The 27894-nt window shown below is 41.6% G+C and overlaps 1 protein-coding gene across 7 annotated transcripts in view; it reads left to right on the top strand.

Annotated features, from left to right (window-relative positions):
• The window catches only part of TBXAS1 (thromboxane A synthase 1), a 246768-nt gene that overhangs the window by 60636 nt on the left and 158238 nt on the right, over positions 1–27894 (top strand). For all 7 annotated transcript variants that reach the window (XM_075074660.1, XM_075074670.1, XM_075074718.1 and 4 more), the window contains one exon: positions 5047–5140. In XM_075074660.1, coding sequence (XP_074930761.1) covers positions 5047–5140 — 94 coding nt within the window. The remainder of the gene's footprint in view (positions 1–5046; positions 5141–27894) is intronic.

Raw genomic sequence — 27894 nt, forward strand, 5'->3', positions numbered from 1 at the left:
TCACTACTTTGTGAGCAAAACACATCCCAGTGTTAACTGGGATCTGGTATGGGCGTATGTAAATACAGGCAAATAGGTGAAAATGCATGTTGATTATCTCTCGTTTGGCAGGAATGATTTCTATTATCTCAGAAAAATACATGGTTTTCCCACTCAGTCTTCCAAAATGATGCACCTCCCAGCTCCCAACAATGAGATTAAATAACATCACGTTTTTATCTCTGAGTGTCCTGGTTTATAGCTTTCAGATATTATTAGGTTGTGCATTACTTAGATGTAGAAAGAATGATGCATTTTCTCTACGGAGAGAAGTTTAGGGTAATTTCAGTGGTATGTTGAACTCTATGATGCAGAATTGGCAACTCTGTAATGTTATGTGCTACACAAATTAATTGCACTTAATGGTAGACTGTATAATACTTTTTCTTGCAGTAGTGATCAACACTGGTCTGGCTGGGCAGATGGCTAGTTCTGTTGATTATATATCCACCATAACTTATGTTAATTATCTGTTGATTTTAACTCTTTCTCTTTATTTTTTGCACGGTATTTTGTGGAGAGAAGTTGATATTTCAGAGAGCTGAAATCTGCCCTGCTGGCCTATGGGAATATATTTGGCATGTTAACTTTCTTTTAACAGTTGTGTTTAATATATATAGAGAGCATCTAGCTCTGAGAGGCCATTTGAACGTCTTCAAAGAGTTATTGAATTGTTTATTGATCTACTTCATTACTGCTGTTCCTCTGGTTCCTTTTGATGTCTTGTCACTTTGTTCAAAATATAATGCCAGGGTTTTAAATTAATAGTTGAGCAGGAAGCCTTACATGTGTAAATATTAGGGTATGTTTCTCCTTTGAGTGAGGACGTGCTAGATTGTCCAGTAAATATTGCTGCCATCAGAGTTTTATCCTTTTCATGCCCCTCCCTTTGCACAAAGACTCCTTCCTCTCTTCCGCTTAAGAAAACTGAAGTGTCTGAAGTTTTATCTTTTAGGTTTTATAACAGTCTAATCTCTTATTCTGCCATTGGAAGTTTACAGACTAGTTCCCTGCTTAGGGAAATAAATTTGATTATTTTTCCCTCCTTCCCTTTAATTTTTTCCATGTGTCTTATGTTTGTGAAATTCATGAATTAAAAGTGCCTGCTGATTTTTTTTTCTTTTCATTAATTTGCTGAATGATTTTGTGAAGCTTTTTAGGTTTCTGGAATAGACAACATCCCATGGCAAGGAGTTCCATAGTTAGTATATTGATCACTTGGAAAAGTGCTTCATTTTTAATCCTGCCACCTGAATATTCATTGGTGGATTTTAATTTTTTTTTTTAATAGCGGGTAATATTTTTTTTTTTCTAAGCTATGCAGGATCCTAAATATATTTGTCATATCCTGCATCAGTTGCTTCTTTTTCCAGGATTAAGATTATAGCCTGTTTGCTTGTTCCTTGTACAGAATTGTTCCATATCTTTGGTCATCTTGGTCACCTCTCAGTATCTCTTCTATTTCAAGATAGCATTTGACTTAGCCCTTCTAGTCCATTGGCTGGTCTTCTACCCTTACTGTGCACCCACAGCAACAGGAGGAGCCTGCCTGCTATCAGATTAATTTTTGCGATAAATTAACACAGAAGCATGTTAAGTGGCAGAGTGAGAAATAAGACTTCCCACTGGTGATAAGGCAGGCTTAGAACTGTTTCATTTAGATGTACAGCTTTTCCAAATGAACATCTTGTGACTGCCTGCAAGGCAACCCGGCCTGTTTGCACTCTTCCAGCTTCTAGCCCACCTCCCCTTCCCAGGAACAAAACCCAGCCGCTGTTTTCCCAGTGCGCTTAGCACACAGCTCTGTGAGTTACTGGCCAAGTGTGTGTCGTGGGCGTGCTGAGTAGCCGAATCACATAAATTAGCCTGTTCGAGTTATCGGTTGCTTCTGGCTGAAAAGGCAAAGGTTTGTGCCATGAAGCTGTCAGATTCATGTATTGCTGATGTTCATTGTGTGTTATACAGGACAGTCTTCATTTTTTTCTCTTTTAAAAGAAGCCCCCAAGTCACTCCTTCCTCTCTCTCCCCCACCCAAAATGGTGGGAATGAGCTGAAAAATTGCAGAGGTGGGGAAAAGGCTCTTAAAATAATATTTAAGGTTGCAGAACGTAAGCTGTTATGTTAGAAATAGCCAAAGTCAGGATTACCTGTGCAATGTTAGATCTTCCTTCTTTTGCGCATGCAGCACCGTCAGTCTTTAAGCACTTGTATACTGTTCTTTTCTGCAAAACTGCAGATATTTCAACAATAGCAGAAATACTGTAGAATCATAGGGTAGAGCTAGATGTGTTTATTGATGCGATTTCTTTTTTTTCCTGCTGGTGCTACCTTTTCGTTGTAATATTTTAGTGTGTAGCTTGACTATGGTGCTTCTGTTTCTCATCTCATTGTAAACCGTGTTTCCTTACCTTTTGAAAACCTACTTCAAATGTAACTGAATAAAAAGCATCAGAGAAAACCACGTTAGGAGGGGAAAAAAGGAAAGCAAATCCTCAGCTGTATGGAGCTGCCAGTAATGTTCAGAAGCTGACAAAGATGAACTGCTCATCTAGTATAAATAGTCTTCGGAGTCTGGGTGTTTCTTGGCTTGTGAAACTGGGCGCACTGTACTCATTAGTTCTGCTTCTTTTTAAATATTTGGCGATCGCATAGTTTACTTTGTGTAGTGTAAGGCTCTGTTGCAGTCGCTTTTTGCTTTGCAGTGCATGAAGACCAGGACTCTTCAGAGTGTCTGGTGTACAGTGGAATTAGCAGCTGACTGTACCCCAGCCTGGTGTCTTGTGATCTGCCATGTATTTTACAGGGGAAACATCCAGGATAAAATGCCATAAAACTGACGGGTTTCCATTGAGAGAGATTTTAATCTTTTCCACTGTTTACGTACTGAAGATGAGGACTTTGCTATGACACAAAGACACTTTAGGAAGATTTCAAACAACAGGAAAAAATCCTCTCTTTGGGGAAGAAAATGTATCGTGTAGGCTGTTTGTCGTTTTGAAGTTAAAACACTTTTTTTCCCCAGGAGTATTACCAGTTTCAGTAAAGAAAAACTCTTATTTTTTAAGGCAGTTAAGTAACCAAAAAGTCAATAATATGTATAAAATGTGTAATAAATGTCAACTTCTGTGCCTTTATTCCACAATACCCTGTCATACTGAAATAGTGCCCTTGCGTAGACTGAAGACAGATCATTTCTACTGAGAGCATTTGTGTGTGTGAAGGTTTGTACTGCCCCATAAAAAAAGACCCCATTGTTGCTATTTAAAAATTATCAAATCTGTATCTTCTGATCATGATTTTTAAAAAATATCATCACAAAAGAAAACCTATTAAGAGAATAGGTGCAGTGCTGCAAGAAATCTTCTCAGGAAACAAGTACAAAAAGCTACTAACCCAATACTGAAGTCTCATTCTGCTTTGCTGGTCATGTGAGATTTAATTGTCTTAATTTTATATATTTCATTTCGCAACGTCGTACTTTCCTTTGCTTCCCCCTCTGCTGGAGGAAAGGACCATTTCCTGGTCCTTTCTCTCTTCTTTTCTCTCCCTACTCCTCCGTGACCCCCAAGAACTGTGCACTGTTTGCCCATTAGTTTAAACCAGAATACTCCTGCCTGTATGATGTGGGGCATTTTGAATGAGGCATGTATTGATTACTGGACCTCAAGGAGGAGAAGTCCAAGTCATAGCAATGGGTTAGCATAGTTTTCAGAGTCAGCAAGGCCGTACACTGGGTTTAAGAGGGAGTCAGCCCATCTGGATCTGAGAGCACTGCTTCTGCTGTCTGTCTGTTACGGCACTCAGATGACTTGTAGGCTCAATAGACTAAAGCAGTTGGACTCACAACCCGTACACTATATGCAGTTTACAGTTTTATTTTGGGCTAGATTTTATTTGCTGCCCAGGACTAAACAGCCTCATCGCACTTGGGCCTCAAAGTTAAAGGACTGCTTGTTAGTTCAGACCTACCCTGGTAAGAGATGAAGGATTTGAGCAGAGCTGCAAGTTCAGTTTGCTGTCAAAAAAGTGTGGTTGCATGTGCCAAAACTGCCCCAGACACGGAACCGTTGTGCAGGGGGAGAGCTTTAAGACTGTATTATTGCTCTGAGCTAAGGGTTAACAGCCTTTATTAATCTTAGAGATCTTTTGCCCTGGTCCTCCTGGTGACAGTGTTCAGCGTGATAGTATTCAGCATTATTGTGTCTTTGGCTAATCAAAGCTGCTCCTGTTAGCTCCTGCTCTTTCAGGTTTCACTAATTGAAGTCCATTGACTTAAATCCATTGTTTGTATTAAGAAAGGGGGAGGGGAGGAAAAGAGAAAGAATTTGGGGTTGGGTTTTTCTTTTTTCCGGTATTGTCCTTGTCAACATGCCACAGTTTCATCTGAAACAAGGGACGCATGAAGCTTTTCAGTCTGGGTTTTGTTTCCCTGTATTTTTTATCTTTGTTTAATTTGCTGACTGGCAGCTGGAAAATCACTTAATCAGCATATCTGGCCCAAATACTCGACTTGACTTGAACATACTGACAGTGTCTTGGCTCATGCACAACTGAGACTAGTTTGAATTCTTGTTCTGTGATCTGTATAGGTAGTGGTGATGGAAGAATAAGAAAATAATAGTCTGAAGATCTATCTTGCTTCCTTCCCAGCTGCGCCACAGTAGTCAAAACCCAAATGCCTATTTTGATCTCGTTTATAATCTCACGTAGCTTCTGACTTACAAGACCCTCTGTGGGAAGAAAAGCAGCTCTCTATTTCCACAGCTCAATTTGCAGGCCTGTGTTTGAGTCCCTTTATTCTTTTGCCCCCTCGGAAGCACAACTGTATTGCATTTATTTCTGTGACCTAAGGAACTGCTGAGCAATGTCGTCAAGTTGGCAGTTCTGTTTGGCCAAGACAGAAAACACCTTCTCCCTCGGAATCCAGGGAATTCATCTGAACCACTTACTATGGTAAGTCCTATCATGACAAGATCCAAAATTAACTTACTACCTTATTTTTTCCAGGTACTCCACCTCTGCGTTCTCCAAACTAAGCGAAGTAGGGATCCGACATCCTCCACCTCTTCCTTTCATTGGAAACCTGCTCTTTTTCCGTGAGGTAAGGTAGAGTTTTCTTTGTATCTGTCCAAAGTGATGGGAAGACTGGAGAGGAGGTAGGAGAAATTGAAGGGAATCCTATACTTCAGCAATACCATCTCTTCAAGCATCTCCTCCTAGAAATAACAAGCAAAACTCAGCTTTTTGAGTGAATTGGTAGAAGCAGTTGTGTGCAAGCAGCTCTAATTTCAGGGTAAAGTAAACTTGAGGGAAAGAAAATGTGTAAGCTCCTGCAGTTAATTACTTGAGCTTTTCCAAGAAAGTTCATGCCCTCAGTGAAACAAACTTAGTTATGTGAATAGAGCAGATTATGGTAACTAGCCCCAACTGGTTTGTTCTGAGTGCTTTTGGCTCCTATGACCTTTCTGTTTGTTTGTGCTTTTGCTGATTGTACACATTTATTTTAAAGCTTGTAACATTGCCTGCTCCTAAGCAGTAACTGGAATTAGGTACCACTCAATGCTGTTGCTCTGTGCCCTAAATGTTGGCACTGAGAGGAGGGAGGAAGTGGAAGTATTGGGATTCTGCCTCCAGATTTCATTCCCTTATTTTTCTCACCTATCCCCTTTCTTTAGTCTGCTAATACTGTGTTTTTGTTCCTTACTTTATTTCAGTAATGCTTCTGAGGGTCCAAGAGCTGCCATTTCTCTGGTTGGATCTTTCTTGTGTATCTCTCTTGTGTTCCAAGAACTTTTCAGGGAATCTGGGCTAACTCCAGCTGCTGCTCAATTTCCTTTTTTAAGTGCATGGTCATCAATATCCATGCTGAGATTTGAATTATTAATGAGAATACAGTGCCGCTTACCTTGATCTTCACTGTGACTGTTCTGTCAATATCTGACTCATTATTAGGTAAAACCCATTTAAATACCAGTTTTACATGTACATCTGATTTCATTTAGAAAATAGCGTAAAAGGTAGACTTGATCCTTTCTTGATTAATTTGAACTGGAATTGACAGGTTGACTTTAACATACGGAGAATGCTGGTGGTGTGGAATACAAACCAGTTCACCCTCACTCTGCTGGTTTCAATTTGGCTGGACGGTGTGAAGCTACTAGTTCTGTAGCTCTTTGGTGACAAAATCCAGTTATCATTAGACACCTGCTACCACTTGCTGTAGGAAAAGGTGCCTAAAGACTAAGTTATTTTGGTATGTTGTAGATAGGCTTGCCCTGTACAAGTGAAAAGGCTTTGTGAACTGTTATCTATGATCTGTTAGGCAACTTTTGTTACCAGAGTTGCATTCATTAAATACACTTAAAGCAGGCTAATGAAGAGAAAAGATAAACTTGATTTAACTAACTTTTAGGAAAAAAACCCCAAACCAACAATTAAAGGTAGCTGTGAAATTGTAGGTCAGAGTACCAAGAAATAAGAATTCCAAACAGGGTTGTTAAACGCAGCTGAGTGATGGAAAACCACAAGCCCCACCAGGCTCTATGTCCAGCACTATAACACTTCACTGTCTGTCTTCTCTACCGTCCTGTTGCTGCCAGTAGGAACAGGCAGGGATAAGTCCAGGCTCTTTGTAATTTTCCTTTCTTCCCTCATATATTTTCCCATGTTTTCTGGAGCTGCTTCTGTGACTGCTTTCTTAGAAATAGTGCCCATAGCAACGTGCCGGTAATAGGAGGGCTGCTTTTATACTGCAGGCTGTTCTCTACTAGAATGTTTTCAGGGAGAGAAGTGCTCTCGCTGCAGTCTGTAGAAGACAACTTCCACTTTCCCTTCCCCAGCAGGGGAAAATCAAAGGTTGCCCATCACTTTCCTGGGGACGGGGATGGTTTTAGGGGCACAGCTGTGCATGAGCAGTGGTTTGGTAGGGGCTGGGGTTACTTTTTCTTTACAGGAAGTAGTAAAATATTAATTTGTTGCTACATCTGTAATGTTAAGAAGTTCTTGCGCTTGCATGTTTATGCAACCATGTCTTTTCACTGAACTGGCTTTTTAGAGAGCCTCTCTTTTAAGTAAACCAGCTTCTTCTTGGTATTTCCAATGTTGTACAGGGAAAAACACGAGCCACACCCCCACTAAATCATAAGACTAGCGGTTTCCGACCCATGAACATTTATTTCAAAGGAATTAATGAATGGTGACTAAGAGGAATGAATTGATATGTGCTGTATGGGAATCTGCATATGTGTAATTCATAGGTTACCAGTGTTGAATTTGGTCTGCAAAATAACATAGGTTGAAAAGCTCTGTGGAGCAATGAGATCTAGAAGAGAAAGGGAAATCAAAACACTTCAACATATACAGCCTTCCAGTCCAAAAAGTGTCCTCATTTCATGGTTTCAGGCTTCCATTCTAGAATATGATTTCTAGAAACTTAAGGAAAAAACAAAGGAGGAGAGGGAGTCCCTTTGACATAATCAAGTAAATCTAGGACATGGGGATTTAAGAAAATATATTAACTATTAAAAGCTCTCAACAAAATTATGGGAATAAGCAGTATTTTTCGTTCTGTAATGGCATAAATTCAAGGATTTGTTTGTCTTCTCCCTTACTTGCATTTAAATCAGTTCTACTGAAGTGAACGGAGGTTCTAGTTTTGCTCCACTGTATATGTGAACAGAGCATCAGGCCTTATCATCCTTTTTTGCTATTATTCTTCCCCTGTAAGCGTGCCTGAAAGCAAATGAACAATGCAAGCAGGATTTGACCAGTAATGCTGGGTTGTGACGTTTCTAATAAACTTTCAAATGTATTTTAAACAAGAAAATGTTTTATCCAGGAGATTTTTTTTTAAAGTGTTATTTCAGGGATTTATCGAACAGGGTGTTTTCTTTGAGTACAATGAGAGTTGCTCTTAATATACTGTTTCTGAGAGAGGAAGTGTTGAAAGTTAAGGGGCTAAGGGAAACGCAACAGGAAAGACCTATTTCCATCACAGAGAAAGAGACTTTACGAGCTGACTTGGGGAAAACAAAGTTATTTTACTGTAAGTCACCCCTTCTCTCTCAAGTCCAATAAAGGGAGATAATCGCACCCTGAAACTAAAACATATCCAAGTTAATCAGCTTACCTAAAAAATGAGAAGATAGGAAATTATTACAGTTCTGCAGCTGGGAAATTATCCAAGTCCAAGATATTAGATTAAAAAATCATCCATTGCATGAGAACAATTTGTGGTGGGTAAGTCTGATGTAATAGTAAATATGATTAGGCTATTTTAAAAAAAAAAAAAAAAGCAGTATGTTCAATTTTCCCAATAACTGAGCAGACTTGCAGCAGACAGACCGCTGTTTTGCTAGAAACTCCTGACTGTTCTGCCACCTCTCCATGTACCGCATTTTTCCTACCAGTCTGTGGAAACACACGAGTTTTTGTGGTAGCTGCATAATGGGACACGCAAGGATATACACAGCATGGACTTTCACACATGGATCTGCATGGGCTTTGGAGCAGCAGGTTGCAGAAAAACTAAGCAAAACTCTCCTATTAGTTCCCAGACTAATGATTTTATTACGTGACAAATGCTCTGAAAACTGAGAAGGCACGTGTGCTGCATTACCCTTCCTCCCAAAGAACCACAGCAAACACTTGACCTGTTGCTATGGCTGTACTGTGTTTTTCTCCTCCTTTCTCATCCCTTTTCTAAAAAGGCAGCTATGCTGTTTTTAAATGTCATTGGCTCCGACATTTGAATGGCTCTGGTCGCGTGATACTGTACCTGTGTGCACTGCTCCCTGCCCAGCCTTCCGGAGAGCAGCACTGTGCTGCTGCAGCAGCCTTGGGGCTGGCATCTCTGGTGTTTTGGGGTGGTGGTACGTGTGTGGTTGGCTGCCTTGTTTTGGTACTTGGTAGGCGGGATATGCAGTTGCGCCCTGTGTACAGTTGGGTTATGTGCTTTGGGTCCTTATAAAGGCGTGATCGTGTGCTGCTTTCCTCCTGTTACTCCTAGCAAGCTCCAGTGATGCTTTTGACTGGCTGTGTGCTTGTATCCCTGCCTTGCATTTTAATGAAAGACATCACTCTCTCTAGCCCCTCTCTGCTTGGACAGGGTACTCTTTGTTTACTCTGTTTATTTCTGCCTGGCCTACTTGTAGATCCTGGGCTACCCTGGCGCGGCCCATTTCTGCTGAGTGGAAGTGGGGGCTGTGTGGCTGCTTTGTCTTGCTTTCAGTTTGGGATCTGGCTGGGCTGTGTTGTTTTATGGCTGATGGGTGGGAGTGGAGAAGGGGGGAGTGCAGGGAGGAAGCAGAGAGCAAACATGATCTTTTTCCACTACGCATTTGCCAAAAGCATCCTTTGAGTTGGACGTAAAGAAAAATAAAAGGCGGAGTCCTTGCAGGAATGAAATTAACCCCATGTCTAATTTTCAGCCTAGAAAGCAGTGTGTCAGTGCTTAGAAAGGCTGCAGCGTTTACTGTTCTGGATTTTAATGACACAGCATATAAACCCAAACAAGGTTGGAGAGGGGCAAACGGTGACAGGAGCGAAGAGGGGAGGAAGGGAAGAAGAGGAGCTCTCAGATAGGCTGTGGACCTGGTTTTAATTACAAGAATAATATGCCTTACACTGACAGTGAGAGCCTGCATATGGTTTTGTGTTGCTTCACACAGATAAACAAGAGAGGAATGGGCTAGGGAGCATGTGGTTTGCCACTTGATAGCTATCTGCATGGAACCAGAAAGGGCGGCTGTGGCATCGCCAACCAACCTGGCTTTATCTCCCCCAGTCAGCTGTGCGTGTCCACCGCGGGCTGCTGACTGCCTGAACAGACTTCACAGGGTGCTACAGGTCTTATGTCCTGGGAAACCTCCCTTGATTGGAGGGCCTTTCTATGCATGAATTTCATGTGACGTGAATACATGTGGTGCAGATCTAAACCTAGCCATGTCACAGTCTGCAACATGACAGAAAACCTCGGGTTAGGTGTGTTTTTGTGTGTATATTCACACTTCTGTAAAGCCAGTTTCTCTCCCCTTCAAATACGTGTATATTCCTAGTTTCAGCTGATAGTCTGTGCTACCTCCTTTGATCAGATGTTAGTGTTGTCAGATACCGTGACAAAGTTGGTGCAGTATCTGTCTGTGGGAACCTAATGCAGGAAATCAAGACATCGCAATTAACAGACTCTCACTTGACTAAATGCTATTTTCACTCTTCAGCGAGAGCTGGACAGCTGGTTTCTCAGAAGAGTGTTGGGTGGAGCTGTGCTGTGGCTCACCACAGCTTCTCCCTGAGCTTGTGGGGTCTCAGCAGGGTGAGCCTGCCTCTGGGGGAGCAGAGCGTACTCCTCAGAGACCCTTCTGTAGAGGCACAATGCCCCTGGCTTTTTTGCACTCGGTGTTTCTGATAGCTGTGTTTGCAAGGAACATACGTGATGTCAACTCTAAATAACCTTTATGGAAGCTGGTGACACAAAGCAACCGGCAGGTCTTACGTGACTGAAGAAGGGGGGTGAATTGCCGGCTGCTTTGCTGGTGAATAATGGTGACCCAAGCTGTGAAGGTGGTTGTAGTCATGACAGATGCTTTTGGTCTTTTGGACTATACTCTTTTCCTCTGAGGGAAGAAGCAGGTCCCTTTTGTACTCCAAGGAATGGTGTGTTGACTGTGTGGCTTCTGCCTAGAGCAGCTCCCACATCTATTTTCTGTTCAGGGCTGGTTGGGTGTTTCCTGTAGACCTCAGCAGTTGCCCCTAGAAGGAGGTGCAGACTTCGCTGATGAGATATTCTTTAAGCTATGTTTTGGTGGTTCCTTTTGCTTGCTTTATTAAACACTGCATTAGGTGCAGAGGCAACAGCTGATGCAATTATTAGCTGTATGTGAAGGGCCTTACCTGTTAAAGGGATTATGTTCTCTGTGGCAGTGCAGCAAGTGAGAATAGAGACTCTCCAGCCGTGCTTCCAGCTTTCCCCAGGCTCCCAATGTGATTATGGGCAAGTCTGAGTGGAGCAAGTGTTTCTTATTTTCTGGGTAAGCAAATCTCTTTCTTCTGCTTCTTGACTTTGTGCTTCTTTTTACCCACCTGCAAAATGACGTAGATGGTATTCTGGAATAGATAGGTCTTGCTTTTTCTTCAGGTTGTGGTGAAACACTTTGAACAACTTCTCTGGGGACTTTCTCTGGTAGATTTGCGGAGGCTGATATCACTGCTGTCTTTAATAGTCTGAGCAGTTTGAAGGCTGGAGGGAGATTGAATGATTTGGCAATAGTCACAGAGCAAGTGGGACTGTGAATCAATACCAGGTCTGAGCTCTAGTCTGTAAATGAAGGTGTCTGAGTAAGGTGGGTCTCCAAGATAACAGCACTGAACAACACTTCTCTGATGTTCCATTCCATGCTTGACCAAAACTGCTGCTTTTTGATGGGTTTTTGGGGTTAACTGAGAAATGGCTACCCAATATCCATCAGAGCAGAAGTCTACATCGTAAATGACGCTTGGCTTCCAAGAGTGGTGTAGGGGAAGTTTGCTGTGTGTCATGCCTTTTGGAGACTATATTTGCATGTTCATCACATAACCTTCTGGAATTTGCTATGTAGCCTGCTCTTTAAGCAGCATGTACTGCTATATTCAAGCCAACTCTGGCATGACATGTAGCAACAGAGAACATAAACCAGCCACACTGTGTAGTAGCTGGGCTGAGAATGATGATAATGGTAGTTGCATTCAGATAGGCCCAGTGTAATCACTTAAACTGGAATTTACATTGAACTCAAGGATCCCTGTGATCATGCACAAGGAGTAGGATTCCCACAAGAAGGAAGGACCTTCACCTTGAAGAGCAGCACATTAGTGATATGACTGAACAGGAGGTCTCATGTAGCTGTTGTAAACTTAATGGGCTTCTACACATAGACTTAAAAAACCAAGAATATTTCTTAGGTGTGATTGTCTTCTGTTCGATTTTGGCTGTAGTCACAAGAGTGTGGCACTGGAGAGAATGGGGTTGGACTAAATAAAATCTTCTAGTCCTTGAAATTAGAAAAGAAAGCAATAGAATCAGGGCTACAATGAATAAGAGCAATCTCTGTTGTTTTAAATGAAGTTGTAACTTGTTCACATTATATGTAAATCTGGAGTTTAGTGGCATCATATGCTGCTCACCTTATTGTGCTGTGGAGATATCCATATTCAGAAAACCAGTTCTTTTATGTCAGCAGGATCAGTACCAATGATAATGGCCAGGTATCAGTTGTAATGCTAAAATTATAGCAGGCTTAGATTGGTTGTTGAGAACAGTTGTTATCCATGAGCCAACAAATTTAGCTGAGTCTTAACTTCATTAGCAGTGTCTAAATGCATTAGCCATATGCTCCTCAGCATATGGGTAAATACATAACAATTTATTTTCATTAGGGTTTTCTTACAAGTGCTGCTAACCCAAGCTCCACTAGGAATGTTTACAACATGACATGTCTCTTCAAATAAGAAGCTGGCCTTCTGTACATCAAGTCATCCTGAAAAGGTGGCAAGCAAGATACTTCCCCCACCCTTTCTGAGAGCAGGAAGGTACAGCTGCTGTGGGTCTGATCTGCTGCAGCTAGCCAGGCTTGGTTTCTGCAAGGCTTTCTATTAAAATGCGTAATAGAAGGCTTTGGAGAACTGCCTGTTCAAACACATGCCACTAAATTCCTGGTAGTCATTGTGGGCTGTCTTCTGGCTGCCTATGGTGCACCTTGGGTGGCATCACCTCCTGGCAGATTTATCTGGATGCAAGTCTCATGACCGTCTGGGTTCTCCCCTGCTTCCTCCCCTCCCCAGGCAGGACGTAGAGATGAAATATAACTTTCTCTAAGAGGGGCTGAGTATGAACTGGGTCTTGGTCATGGCCCATAGTCAAATGGATGCAGTGCTGGGAAGGTCAGTGTGGGTTTGCAGGATTGGGCACTGGGACAAGGCTGTGAGGGCTTCAGTAGCTGCGGATGCGGGACAGATGTAAAGCAGCTGTTGTGTGCTCGGGATTCTCTTAATCTGTCAGAAATAAGTGAAACGTTATTTTCTGGAGCACTCTTTTATGGATAAATACATAAACAATTTGATCCAGAAATGCAAGTTGCCTAGAAAGACATGGAAGTGTCAGAGAGATACAGAGATGAAAAGTTAATCTAATTCTCCATGTCCTCAGAGGCCTTAGCATATATCTAAGTGTAGATGATAATATCAAACCAGAATCAACTAGTGCTGGATTCTGATCAGGTCTGAGAACTGGCTGGGGTTTTTTTGTTTGCTCGGTGTTTTGTTTTGTTTTGTTTTTGTTTTTTTAGAAAAGAAAAAGAAAAAAAGGTTTTTCAACAGGAAGTTTAAACAAACCTGTGTGCTTTAAAAGCATGTATTTCAAAAGTTGCTGGGTTTTTTCTTTCTGCTTTCACCATGCATTGCAGTAAAATGGATGATACAGTCTTGGCTTGTCCTTGTACTTTTTAACTTTTCATTATGTTTCTTTGTTATTAACTGTTTTTTCCTGCTTCCATTTAATAATTTTTAAATATTCCATGAATCTTAGATGATTTCTAATAAGGCAGAGAGAAAAGTGAAATGTTCTTTAGACAGTTGCACTGGGGCACTTTAAAATATTCAGGCAAAAAACCCAACTTACTGAACATCGGTGATTTTTATTTTATCCTATGACAAGAAAAATGAAAATTATAAACAAGAGAAAAAATTGAAACATAGATATATGTTAACAATATTCTCAAATACATAATTTTCATAATAAGTGATGCAAAACCACATTAAAGTAATTGCAAATTAGTCTTCACTATATTATGAACTTCTGTAGTTTTTGTGCATTATATCTGATGCCTTATTTCAATTATGAGCATATGCAAAGCTGTTAACTTTTCATAGGTACTATGATACCAGATGTGATCTAGATAGGATTAGTGAAAGCTGGGTTACAGGAGCTGTTAGAAATCACGTGATGATGAGTTAAGGAGTTTAAGCATTCTCTGGGAAGCTGAGTGGAACTTTAAACACGGTGATCATGTTACACTCAAGAAAAGGGCAAAAAGATATATGGCAACAGCAGGGGTTGGAGGGATACACAGAAAAAGGGGTTGGGGCACCCCAAAGTCTCCATTGATTTGCCTCTATTTGCTTTTATGTTTATGTGTTGAGAGGAAAGAGCAGGTGATAAGCCCTGGATAGGATAAGGCACCTTGTGGCTCTGGAGCGTAGTCTAGGAAAGAAGTACAAAGAGGTATGAACAAGAAATTGGTGATTGATATATGATTTTTGCAAAGGTTACAGCTTGCAAAGGGATGAACAAATCTATCTTGATCAGTTAATATGCTGCAATATGTAATGTGTTGTGAAAAGCATGTGGCAAGGCAGCTGAAGGAAGAGTGACATTTGAGTTATCCTTCTTTGTGTTCCACATCTGTGGACAGCCTTGGACACAAGGCCCTTGCAGCCAGGGTGGGGTGGAAAAGGTGCTTGATCACATGCAAGGAGGAAATGGGAGAGCTTTGGGGAAAAAAGCTGCAGTTGGTGACCTTATACCAGTGGTCCCCATTTTAATAAAAAGTCTCATATAGTTCATGACAGATAGAATTAGGGACCATGCAAGTATCCTGTAGTTATATTTGTGTTTATATTTTTCACTACCTTTTTTTTTCCCCCCGATGCTCCAGGGAGCCATCTCAAAGACCTCATAAACGCGAGATTTCATTTTCTAATGCTATTTCATTTCCTGGATGGAGGACCTGCCATGAGAAGACCAGACCTCAAATTATAATAGCCCTATAAATAACTCCCTAAGGCAAAAGGAAAAAAGAAAGCCTTTGAAAGACAACCGCAAATGCAAAAATGGAGGTGTTTGGGTTCTTGCAGAACCAGACTATGCAGCTTTAGTTAGGACATCATTACTTCAGTGTAAAGTTTTTCTGAGTTTCCCTGTTTATCTGAGTGCTGTTTACTTACAACCTATATCTCAGAAGTCCTCTGAGGTTTTTCTCTTAAGCTTGATTTTTCTACAGTGTTTTGGTGCTTTTTTTGGCCTGTCTTTAGAGCCTGCTAGAAAATGGAGTTTCCAGGTAAAGTTGAAAACAATCCAACAAACTGACTAAAACAAATACAATCACGAATTGAGTAAAAATAGTCTGAAAAACGCAACTTTTTCTTCTTTCTGGGTGCAGTCGTTTTTTTTTCAGCAGACCCAGACTGTCTGCCTGCTTTCCACTGGAAATCTGTGCAGAACTGGCACATTGACTAGAATAAAAACATTCCCAAGGAATCGGCATGTTCTGTCAAAACATTTGAACAGCTCCCGTCTCCCGGAGCACAGCGCTGCTGCAGAGCCGGCAAAAGGAGCTCTGCCACACGGCAGTGCCAGCTTCCCCTCCAACCTCCCGTCTCAAATCCACCTTTTTGCATAATTAAGGGGAAACTGCTTCAGGTTAAATTATATTTAGTTGTGGTGGGAGCAGAGAAGGAGGTTTGTGAAAGCCTTTTGCACCATGGTGTCACCTATGTGAGGACTGTCCTTTCTCTGTTCCCACTAAGGCTGTGTTGTATATGTGAGGAAAAGTCAGGAAGGTGAGGCTGTAGGACCCCAGTATCTTCCTATAGTAGCCTGGGTCAATGTACTAGCCAGGGACAGGGGGTGGGCAAAGCTGAGCGCCAGAAGTCCTGCTGCACGGGGACAGGACTCCCCCTTGCCAGGTGCCTCTGTGCCATGCCTCTTGCTGCTGCATGACACTCTGCTACATGTGAGCTCAACCTCCAGCAGCAAAGTTCAATCTCTGTCTTGTGGAGTAATGATAATTTTTTAAAACGACTTGATTAATTAAAAAAAAAAAGGAAAGAAAATTGTCATCTTTGGCTGGAAGAAGATACACAGCAATTACAGAATGTAACTAAGCAAAGTGTGATTAGCCTCAACCTTTGCAGCAGGACACTGGTTACTTTACTTTTGCTAAGTGGTATCTTAGTCCTCTAGCACTGAAATGAAGGGGGTCTCACTGGTAGGCTCTACTTGGTATGAACGAGAGAGGTAACATCAGGCCTGCAGCCAATTTACCAGAGGTGCTGTCTGTTATTGAGACCAATTGCTTAGGAATGTAATTGTATCATTCATGTTACCAAAATTGATATCCCCTGACTGACAGCAGCTAAATGATGTTTTATTTCTGCAGAATTTCTGGGCTGTTGCATGTTAAGGCATTGTGGTAAACAGCACGCAGTCTGTTGTTAGAAACAAATGAAGTTTTTCTTCATATTTGAAACAGTGATGTCTATTAAGCAATGCATTACTGTGCTGATGAACTAGCAGGTAGTGTCCTTTAAGGCTGCACATGTGACATTAGCCTGTTTGAATAAGTATCATAGCTACTTGTCTAAGCTCTGTCTAGCAGAAAAATCCTTTATAAAATAGCATACAAGTAAACAAAGCAAGCAACCCTATGTATGTGCTTATCTTAAACGCTGTGCCACATCGTTATGCCCACATAACAGTTCAGAGGCATTTTGATTAAAGTGGCATCACCGAGAAATGGAATGGAAGAGAATTACCTGTACCATGTGGAGCAAGGAGAGTGGAGGTGGCTTATAAACTAGCCCTAGCTCTGCTTGGGTTAGTGGCAGTGCAGCAGTCTTACATGGGGTGGGTTGTGAATGTGCATTCCTAACTCTCTTGCTTGTCCCCTGGGCCAGAAGGGCCAGATGTGTTGCATAGGCAACGTGTCTAATCTGTGAATGATCATTCCTGATAGAGGCCTTTTAGCCAGTCCAAGAGTTACATTACTGGGCCCCAGCCCACTTTACATGAAAGACAAGACCACCCAATCTGGTGCCTTCAGGGAAGGGAGGAGGTAGAATTACTGTGATTACATAAATTAATAATTTCACATTTTATGCAAGCAGTTGTACATTCTATGGCCAAAATGCTTATATACTGGTGCCTAACCCAAGGCAGCTAAAGCCACACTGCGGCACCCAGAAGTATAACCGTATGATTCTCACAGGAGTTAATAGTCGTCGTCATTTTCAAATGTTGCTATAACTCCTTTTATTTTGTTATGCAAAGTCTAGCATGCTGCACTTGTAAATTTTGGCCTAACCATAAACCATGCTGACAAAATATGGTCACCTCTGGGAACGAGGTGAAGGCATTTTACCACAGTATGGCCATATGGGAGGGGAAAACCTGTTAATAATCCTTCTATGGACAATTATGGCAAATATATGTTAAAAGGCTTTGAGACCTTGCACAATGATGAGCCCATCACTTACTGGGAGAGGTAACAGGCTGAAACAACAGTGTCAGAATTGAAACCTCTAAATATATTATTGCTGTCTTGCAAAGATCTGAGGCTCAGGTTTGTGCAGACCTTCCACACACAGGAGCAGTCGCTTGATTTGCTAAAAGCTTATCATCTGCAAGGGCAGACCTGGAAGAAAGGAAGTGTTCTTGCCGTTTTATGGGCAAGGAAACTTAAGCGCTGCAGCTGTAACCGTTCTGCTTCACCACCTGTTGAGACCAATGGCCAAGTGCCCGCTGTCTTTGCTGGGCACAGCAGCAGGTAGCGTGTGACTCCTCCAAGCTTGCGCAGCAAGAGGTGGTGGCAAGGCTGCAAAGTGTATCCAATGGTCTCTGGCTCAGCGCTGCAGTCGCTGCCACCTTCTCAGTGTCTCCTGTTGCTGCAGGAAAAGTTTATAGTACGTGGAGGACAATAATGCCTCAGAACATCCCCACCGGAATAAATAAGCATCTTAAGTGAGATTTCCAACACAACTTGCTTTTCTACTGCTTCTGTAGTCAGTCTGGTAATTTTTGTTTGGCTTAGGAAAAATAGGAATAAGTGTTAAATTCGTGCTTAAAATATTGCCTCTCTTCAGAGAAATTTGTTATCCTTTCTCTCATTTTCAACAAGGAAAACTTGCTTTTGCAGCAGAGATTTTGACATTAAGTGTCTTGATAGAATAATAGGCGTGAGATGGATTGCAATCTATTGCCTCAAGACTTTGCCAATCATAAACTAAAATCAGTTAATGCATTGAGTTAAATCTTGCTGTATTGTGCAACGTGCTAGTAGTATTAAAAAAAATCAATCCAGAAAATATATTGATTATATTATCTCCATAGCAACAAACAATAATGGGATAATTTTAGCTTAATAATTGTGCTTTGTGAAAACCTTTCAGAATAATTACTGCATTGTGGTCTTTTCACAACGTGGAATGCAATAACACTTCTTCCTTGACTGCAGTCACCATCAGCACTGCGTCAAGAGATGCTTTTTTTGTGTGCATGCATATGTATACATGGGTAATTTTGCTCTGGGTGAAACAATTTAGCAGGCTATTTTGGGATCCATTTTTAAATGGTCAAGACCACAAATTGGCATTTGTTTTCTATGTGGTTTGTTTTCTCCCACCTTCTCTGACAACTGGCTACTGTAAAAAGAGACCATTAACATTCCTTCTCCTGCATCTTTCTTTACAAGGCACAGAGATTTTGGCGTGTCACAAAACTACATGTCCAGCTACTGCGTTAAGGATGTGGGGGAGAGAGGAACTTTGCTCTAAAGACAATGCTTCAAAGCTGTTCCTTTAATTAAATTTAATCTGTCATCCTCTAGGAATGACCAGTTCCTCAGGAGCTGAGCTATTTGCCTGTATTTTGGAGGACCTGATTCTCTTGTACATCCTGCATTGCCATATAAATAACCTGAGGTTGTTATGAATAAATAAATAATTTTTTTTCCTTATGTATAAGTAGGGGGGTGTGTATAACATTTTTAGCTTGAAATTTTAGCAGGAGAGTCAGAGGTATAGATATATACACTCTTTATTTGGTCTTGCTTTTATTTTTACTTCCAGACCAACCCTGTAATTTTGATCTTGAATTAAAAAGGGGTGTTGACCCAAATCTATGATGGAGAGGCCAAGTTTTTAGAGTGGTCAAGAAACCCCAGTTTAATCCCTGAAGTTTAAGCAGCCCTAAAACTGTCCTGTCTCTATGAAAGCCTTCAAGGACCTAGCAGTGATCAGGCGTCCAATCACCTTCTGGTCATGCCACTATTTCCTGATGTACCTGTTGTGCAAGGGCCGGGTTTAGAGATCAGCCAGCAGAGAGTAGGCTGCTGCCAGATCTTGCACCGGCCTGAGATTCTCCATAGCTTTTGTAGGGTGCCCCGTACTATCCCCAGTGGTATGGTGGGATGACCCTTTACTTCTGTGGGCAGGAGTGGATGCCACATTCTCCCATAGTTGCTCCTCTGGTCTGACAGCGATGTCAGACAGCTTAAACTTTTAGCACCACTTCTTAAGAGTGTTTCATATTATTTTGATTCTTACTTCTGGACAGAATTTATCCTTCAAATGGCTCATAATTTGATTTCTTACGATTTACCAGATAGGGGTTTCCTCTTCTTTGAGGACCCCCAAGAGAAAGACCCTGCTTTGGAACTACTGTTCACAATACGTGACCATCTAGGACCCAGGAATGAGCAAATTCTCAACTCTGTAGGCATTTTGGTACTGTATACATAAGAAATGCAGTAGTGCTGACAGTTTTCCGTTTGAGATGACGTCTTCATAAAGAGCTTGATTGCGCTGTTGTCCCCTGCTGTTGTTTTCCTCTGCAGTCCCTCCAGGTTGTTACTTTATGGGGAGGGTGTGATAGAAGAGTTGTTTTCTGTCCCAGGCAGTGGTTACTTTCTGCCAGTGGCCTAATCCCGTAGGAATGTGGTTAATTCACAGGGAGAGGGAGGAGCAGTGGTTGCTCTTAACTTCGTGCCTTGTGCCAAAGCATCTAGTTCTGTATAGCTGTTGTACTGAATGAGGGTGCCAAGCCTCCCTCTCCTTTTCTGGGTGCAGATGAATACAGTAATGAAAGGGCAGCTAAATGCATCAGTTCCTCTGGAAAATATCTGATTTTTGTAGGTGCGTAGTATCATTCATTTTAAAAAAACAAAAAAGTCCAGGTGGATTGACAAGGTGGTTTCTGATGCTGCTGCAGAATCCAGCCCTGACTGGTGATCTAGAAACAGAACTGAATGGCTGACATGAGCCAATTCAGTCCCCACCTCCAAAACCAAGCTGTCCTCTCTATGAAATTGTCACAATTGAAGCTATGACTGTGCTTTTGCTTGGCACCCCCTGTGCTTGCCCTGAGTGCTGGCCAGTGGCCTTGCTGATCCCTAGAGCTGTCCCACATTTTTGTTCCACTGCAGCATCCCATTTAGTTTCCTTGTGCTACCTCAGCTTCTGCTGCCCTCAGGGATCCTCTCTCCAGCCCATGCAGGCATTGGCACTATGTGTTTTTCTCTGTCATCTTCCTAATCCCTCGTTCCAGCGAGGCCTGATATGGTTCTCTGGAGTGTCTGGTTTCCGTGCTTGGATCCTACCAACTACTGCATGGGTGGCTTGGGTCTTAAATGGTGTTTGGCTCCAGGACAGAACATCAAGAGTAACTTACCTTGTGAAAACAAGGAGATTTTGTTGGAATAATTATTTTAAGCTAGGCAAAGAGTCAACTGCCTGGTGTGATGTGGCTGTTAGGGCTGCAGCTTGTTTTATTCCCGAAGGGATAAAACTATTCTGTTCTGCATAGGATCTCACAACACATTTTTGTCCATAGTGGTTTAGAGTAGATCTGTCCTACCTGGTGGGATGTTGGTCTGGGAGCCGGGTGAAGCACACAGAGTGTTTATTCACATGGCTAGGATGAAGATTCTTGTAGCTCAGCAGCCACATGCCCCCTTGTGCCCTGCTGAATGTATGGGCTCACCTCAAGGCTTGTGTGTGTCAAGCTGACTTGTCTGCTCTTAACCTTGTGGCTTTTACAGAGGTGCCATGTGATAGATGGTAGTAAAAAGGGACCTGTCAGGCCTATGCCTGGCCTGTCCATGCTACAGATAGCAGCATGCTCTGTTCTGCATCAGAGGCCAGTACAATCTATAGGGACATTTTTCTTCTTTCATGCTTGAGAGCCTGCATCCATACAAGGTGGGAATTAGACAAGAGGAAGCTGGGCTTGTCCGGCTAGGTTAACAGAAATAGTCCTAGTATCTTTCAGTAATGCACTAAGTGGCATGATTACTTAAAGGAGGCTTATAAGAAAGATGGGAACAAACTTTTTAGCAGGGCCTAGGACAAAGGGTAATTGTTGTAAACTAAAAGAGGGTAGACTTAGACTGTATATAAGGAAAAAAAAAATTTTTACAATGAGGATAGTGAAAGACTGGAAGAGGTTGCCCAGAGAGGTGGAAGACGCCCCATTCCTAGAAACATTCAAGGTCAGGTTGGACAGGGCTCTGAGCAACCTGATCTAGTCGAAGATGTCCCTGCTTATTGCAGGGGGGGTGGACTAGATGACCTCTAAAGGTCCCTTCCAACCCATACTATTCTATGATTCTATGATTAATGTCTGTCACATGTAATGCTCTTTCCAGGTCTCTTCACTTGACAGAGTGCTCTGCGTGCAGCATGCTTTGATTTGGGCACTGTTTTGTGACTTAATGTTGTCAGGATAAAAGATCAAAATTTGGGAGATGAACACAGATGGAATCTGTGACAATCTTTAGTTCTTTCAAATGTATGTTTCAGAGTTTCAAACTTGGTTGTTACAGATAATTCAGGGGCATTGATTTTATAATCAGTTCATAAACAATGGTAGAGATCCCTAGCGCTATACAAGGGAAATGTCTTTGAGGAGACCAGAACATTGTCGCCCACTGAATGAGTAATGTTGCTTCCTAAAGCTGTTTTCTTGAAACTCACCTGTCTAAAGAGTATCAACTTAGACACTAGTGAGTTAACTCAATATGAGATAGGCCAGAGTTTGCATCAGAAAAGAAAGCTTAAACGCTGTCATCCTAATTCTGTAGGTGAAGATACAAGATTTGCACATGGACGTGTAATTTTTCCAGTACTTATTTCAAAGCCTGTTTGTGCTCTATGGCACCTGAGAGGGTATTGCGCAATGGGATCGGTTAGTATCTTTTATACTTAAAAACAACATTGTCATGATCTGAAGGAGTGTACTGTTGATGGACCCGAGAAGGAGGGGAACACCTGGGGAAAAAAAAAAGTCCCTGTCTCCCTTTCTCGAGGAAGAAGTTAACTTTCATTTCTCCAAATGCCAATTTGTTGCCCCTAAAACAGCGCTGTGTTGTCGGAGTACTACCAAAATGTTTGTTTTCCTTAGATCTAGCTAGCATGCCTGTCTGTCCTACAAGAAATTGTTTCCATTTCTTTAAATTATGCAGTTACTGCTTTGCTTCCCTTAAGGGAGACCAGCAAAGAAAAGTAATAAAATTCATTCACCATTAGTAAGATGTGCTGAATGCTTACGCTAATCCATCTGAGAGACGTTGAACACACAGTGAAAATACACATTGCAGTGGTCTTCTGTTGCACAATGGATTCCCTCCTATAGAGAGCACTGTAATTCTCTCTTTTCCTGTTGTAATTTGAGGATGTGGTAATATTAAGAAGGGCAACAAAGATGGTTAATGATCTGGTGCTGTACAGAGAGGTGCTGTAGGAGGGAATTATACTCAGTTTGGAAAGAAGACAACTTGGAAGAGATTTAGTGGAAATCACATAGTCTAGTAAAAAAAAAATCCATCATTCCTTTCTCTTTTTTTCTCGTTTCTTGACTTATTATAAATATATGTTTATCACAGGATCAGAAATTGCAGTGAGTATGTAAGACCTCATGTGGAGCCTTTCATGAACACACATTGCACAAATTGTATTTCTCTTTGTACATGTCTTCATAATGACATGTTTTCTGTTTTTGATAAAGGTTCCTAGAAGCCTGAATAGGTGTCTTCTGTGACATTTACTATTAAGTAAAATAAGGGCCTAGCAGATTTAAGTGTTATCTAGGCAATAGTCCTAATAAAAATAGTAAGGTTGCAATTATAGCTCTACAGTAGATATAAACAAGGTCTAAGCTAATGGCAGGCAACTTCCAAATAGATAAAAAGAAATACTATTTTAGCCAGTGCAATCAGTCTGGAGAATTCATCATCGCAAGAATCAGAGAGTTGAATGCAGCAGCTGGAATTATTTGAAGGTCTGGATAATTTTATGACTAATTAAATTTGTAGCTGTGCATATCACGATAAAAGTAATTGAATCTTAAGCTAACAGTTGGGTGAGGAAGAAACCTCCATTTAAAGGATTTAAGAGTTAACCGTGTATGTAGGGTTGTTTTCCTCTTGCCTTTCTCTGAAGCCTCAGGCATGTGATGTGTCTGAAAGCTTGAAATAGATCGAATTTGTTGATATTCCTATCTCATATACTGTCTGTGTTTCTGTGGCAGAGAAGGAATAGTTTTGTAAGATACCAAGAAGGAGGACTGAGAAATCTGCAACTTGTCTCTGGCTCTACCATTGACTTCTTGTGTGGTATTTGGCAAACTGCTTAATCTTGTGTACTTCCAATTCCCCACCTGCGACAGATGGGCATTTTTCATCCCAGAGATGTTGTGGAAATGAAGTTTGTAAAGTGAAATGAGATTGAAAATAAAGACGAAAAGAAAGCAAGAGTCTCATTGCAGGATGCCAAATTAGCGTCTGAGGCCATATCTATGTGGGAATGCTTTGGAAAGTTAAGGTGAATCAACTAGAAGTGTCAATGCAGCGTGCACATATGAAAGTGCAGTAGATCTTTTCCAATAGAGAAGAGTCCCTCTCATTCAGGAAATGGCTGTGTATCACCTTGAGGGGCTGGCGTAGATGGGCTGGGTTATTCATCCTGCGCTCCATTTTTTTGTTCTAAATATCCACATCTTAGCCCCTGTGCATCAAAAGCCTCCTTGAGATTCTTGCCTTCCAGTAAGAATAGTGGGGGCTGTTCTAAAATTTTACTACTTTGATAGTCAATAACTTTCATCTAATTTCTAGCAACATTTATCCATAGCCAGTTTATACTCATTTGATCTTTTAGTAACATAGACCTTCATATTAAATAGATATTTTTCCTTCCCTGATGATTACTCCCAGAACATTTATAGACAGCAAGCATATCTCATCCCTTTGGTCTGCTAAAATGAACCTTTGGTTTGCTAAAATGAACTCTCCTAATCACTACTTGTAAGACTGGTCTTCTGTTCCCTGAGGATCCTTATAACCCTTTTCTCCACTCATTCCATTTTTAATTCATTCCTTTTGAACATGGCTCATCAGATTTGCATGCAGCATTCCAGAGAAAGTGTATCCTAGATATTCTACATTTGTACTTTCCATCATACTTGTTGTTCATCATTATCCTGTGGTTTATATGTCCATCCAGGTGTTATCCTTTTCTGTCATTTTCCAACAATAATCTACTACTGCAGAAATTCTTGGAATTAATATAGTCCCTCCCAGAGCATGAAGCTTTGCCTTCATTATAAGACTCTCCTCTGTTGCAGTTGTTCAGGTTCTTTAGGTCATCCAATTCTTCTGATATGACAATCTCAGTCTCTCTGCCTGCTGAGGAAAGAATCTGTCTTTCAACCCAAAATCACGAACGTACTTCACTAAAGTCTGTCTGCTTTTTGTGCCAAAGTCATTCCTCAAAACATTGAACAAGGCTTGTCCCAAGACTGACCCTTGGGAAATCTACGGGTTTTGTCCTTCCATACCTGTACTTTTTCTTTCAACCCAGTCCATACTCATTTCCCTACAGCTTGCATGTTTACTGTGTCTCGGTTTTTATCCTGATCTTCATCCTTTTGGGCATGATGACTGTTTGCCGGCCACCGGACCAAATGCATTACGGAAGTCTGCGTACATCTTCCACTGTTCCCTCACCTACAAGATGTGTTACCTTCCCAAACAAAGATAACGTGCTGCGTATGCCATTTCCCATTCCTCTGACCCTCTTTCCTTTAGGTATTTGCTGTGAAGCAGGGTGCCAGGTTGTTAGTGGTGGGCCAGAAGTGGTGCCTGAGGGACTGTTAACTGGCTGCAGCTGCTCTATCCAGCCATGCCACTTACACAGTGCTGGTGCTTACGACTCCAATGTTAAAAACATATGGTGGGATTTGTGAGAAAAATCTGAGGACTGCGTGTGTTCCATGCACTGGGAAATCTTGCGTGCTATTGAGGTCAGGCTTGCAATTGTATATTTACTTGCTTGGCTTCCCCTCCCTCCCGCCGACTCTTCAGTTACCAGCCTATTGGAATCGGCCATTAACCTGGTTAATGGGGAGAGACAGTAAATATCAGAAAGGATGATGTGCTTTTCTTAATTTCCTCTTGGAAACCTGACTGTTTTAAACTGTAAATGTCTCAAGCAAGGGCTGAAAAGGGTCCAAAACATGTCTTGCTTTTGTAATGCAGGCACACCCAGGCAGAGGAGAATGAGATGAGGCTGTTTCCTCCTTAGGATTTCACTGGGAAGTGACCTTTTGGGGGTGAGAGGGTAGTGCCCTGCGAAAACTGTCCAGGTGGCTTTGAGCTGGCTGTGTGCAGGCTTTGGGGTGGTGAATTGGCAGGACTGAATTGTATTGTGCCATCTGATCCTTTTGGGTGGTATGATCTGTTGAGGTGATATCTCAATGCCATCTGATACTTTGTGTGATACGACTTGGTCCCAAGAGCCTCTTCCCTCTCTGACTGGGGCAGATGATGGGCAGCGAAAGGAGAAGAGGGTGATGAAAGGCTTGGAGTAAGGGCAGAGAGAAAGGGAGAGCTCATGCAAGAGGGAAAACGAACATCTTTCAAGGAAAGACCAGTTTCTCCACACACTGATGTGACAGCTCCTTGTTCCAGGCAGTGAGGCTAATACAGCGCACAGAAATAAACCTGCCTGCTTAGTTTTTATTAAAGACCTGGAAAGGTAGAAGGAAAAAATTTACAATTTGTTTGGTATTTAGTTCAGGTAATTTTTAAAAAATTGTGTAATGAGAACACATTGTCCAAATTTTCATATGCAGATTCAATTAGTGTTCAGTTAATTAGCTTTTACAGATGAGGATTAACTTAATTACATAACACTAACCTCTCTTAATAACTATTAAGGGTAGGAAGGCTGCTTTTAATAAATTTGGAAGGACTCTATGTGTTTTTTAAATCTGAAATGGCATACACATAAATTAAACCAAATTACACACAGAGGACAACAATTAAGGGTAACGATCAAAGGAAACAAACTATGTACATGGCTCAGAATCAGGCTGGTTAGAAGTTCATGCTGTTTTCCTCCTCTTGTCTGCTGGCATCCTAGTGTTTTCACTAGGATTATACTGGAGATGATGTAGTCTGGGGTCAATCCTTCAAATTGGGCTGCAGTCTAATACAAGGTTGCTTTAATTAAATGTTAGCATGCATTAAAAAAAATCTATTTGGGTACTAGGTTATTAACAATTGTTTTTGTTTTTCTAGGTGGTCTAAGGAAAAAAGATATGTGAAGCCCATTGAATACTAAAATTCTGATCCATAAATATCATTCATTGTCATTATGTACCATAAATAACTGTATAGATTTTTGTCTCTTGATATGAGGTGTGCACTCAAACAATGATGCTTTGGTTATTAATACCATAGTGAAACAGAACATCATGTCTGACTTACAGGGTGGTGAGGGTGGAGCGTGTATAGGACTAGTGATGGGATGTAGCATCTTTGGCTTCTGAGTAACAGGTTTGAATCCAGGCTGTCTTGGTGAGTGACTGACATCAGGTAAATGTGTGATGCTTTTCAGAAAAGCCAACAAAAGAAGCCTTTTTCCCTTGGCTGTTCTTGCATGGGTAATGTTTCCCCCTTGAAATGAATTTTGGTGGGTACACCACATTGCTCTCCACACAGCTCAGTAGCTTTTGTAGGATTCAGTACTCTACAAAATTCAAGGTCTACCCTCACACATTCTGGAAGTCACTTTTTTGGAGTCCAAATTTTGAGCTACTGTCAGGAGCATGCATCTGCGGGATCCCAACTACTTGGCCCCCTTCATTTTATCTAGTGACCCTTAAAGACTATAGCTAAGTTCATGAACAACATGATTTGTTTTCCAGCTGCAGCAACCTGAACTGTTACAAAGCATCCTCCATGCAGTCTGGGCCACTTTAAGCTTGAGCTTCAGCTTAAAGTCACTTAAGTCCCCGTTTGCAGCCATGAGATCTGCAAGTTATTGAGAAAGAATAGGTCGGATATGCCTCATGTTAGACACCCCAAAAATCGAAATGCATGGTACTACTGCCTCTTTCTGAAAACTTTGGCTTAGTGCCTACACCCATTTTCAGCAAGGAGGGAAGATGACATTGCTGCAGATTTTTCTCTGCTGTGAGGAACTAGCAAGGTGAATAGGCAACATGGAGGAAATTTCTGAAGGATCTGTCTTGCAGTAGCAGAATCTATTGAAAAAAGGAAAGGGGATACATAGAGCCAACAGAGTCCTTTCCGAAGCTCTTTCATGTATGTGCTGCTCAGGCTGAAGTCTTAACGTTTGGATATCTCAAGATAGATGGTTGGCAATGGCTAGACTTGGCTCTGACTGATGCAGACCCAAACCTGGTTCCCTTCCACAGGGGTTGCACCTGTATCCCTGAGAGCAGATTTGGTCTTCCGAGTGGTCCTACCCACGGATGCAGCTGATGATACACACTCAGAGGAAGGGGAGAATGCAAATTCCCTGTAGGGAGGCAACTGCCAGCCATGTAAACAAAGAAGCCTTCTGGGTGTGCAGCAGTCAGCCCACTTGAGCTGCTGTTTCCATGGTGTACCAGATGCTGTAAAATATGCTTTCTTCAGGGAAAGAAGCTTTTCATACTGCTGCATTATCTTGTCTGATAATGGGCTGTCGTCAGGCTGGTACCTCACTGTAGGGGCCACACACAGCAAGTCCCCCCCTGCCCCAACC

The sequence above is a fragment of the Phalacrocorax aristotelis genome, chromosome 1 (genome assembly GCF_949628215.1).
Source record: "Phalacrocorax aristotelis chromosome 1, bGulAri2.1, whole genome shotgun sequence".
NCBI classification, from domain to species: Eukaryota; Metazoa; Chordata; class Aves; order Suliformes; family Phalacrocoracidae; genus Phalacrocorax; species Phalacrocorax aristotelis.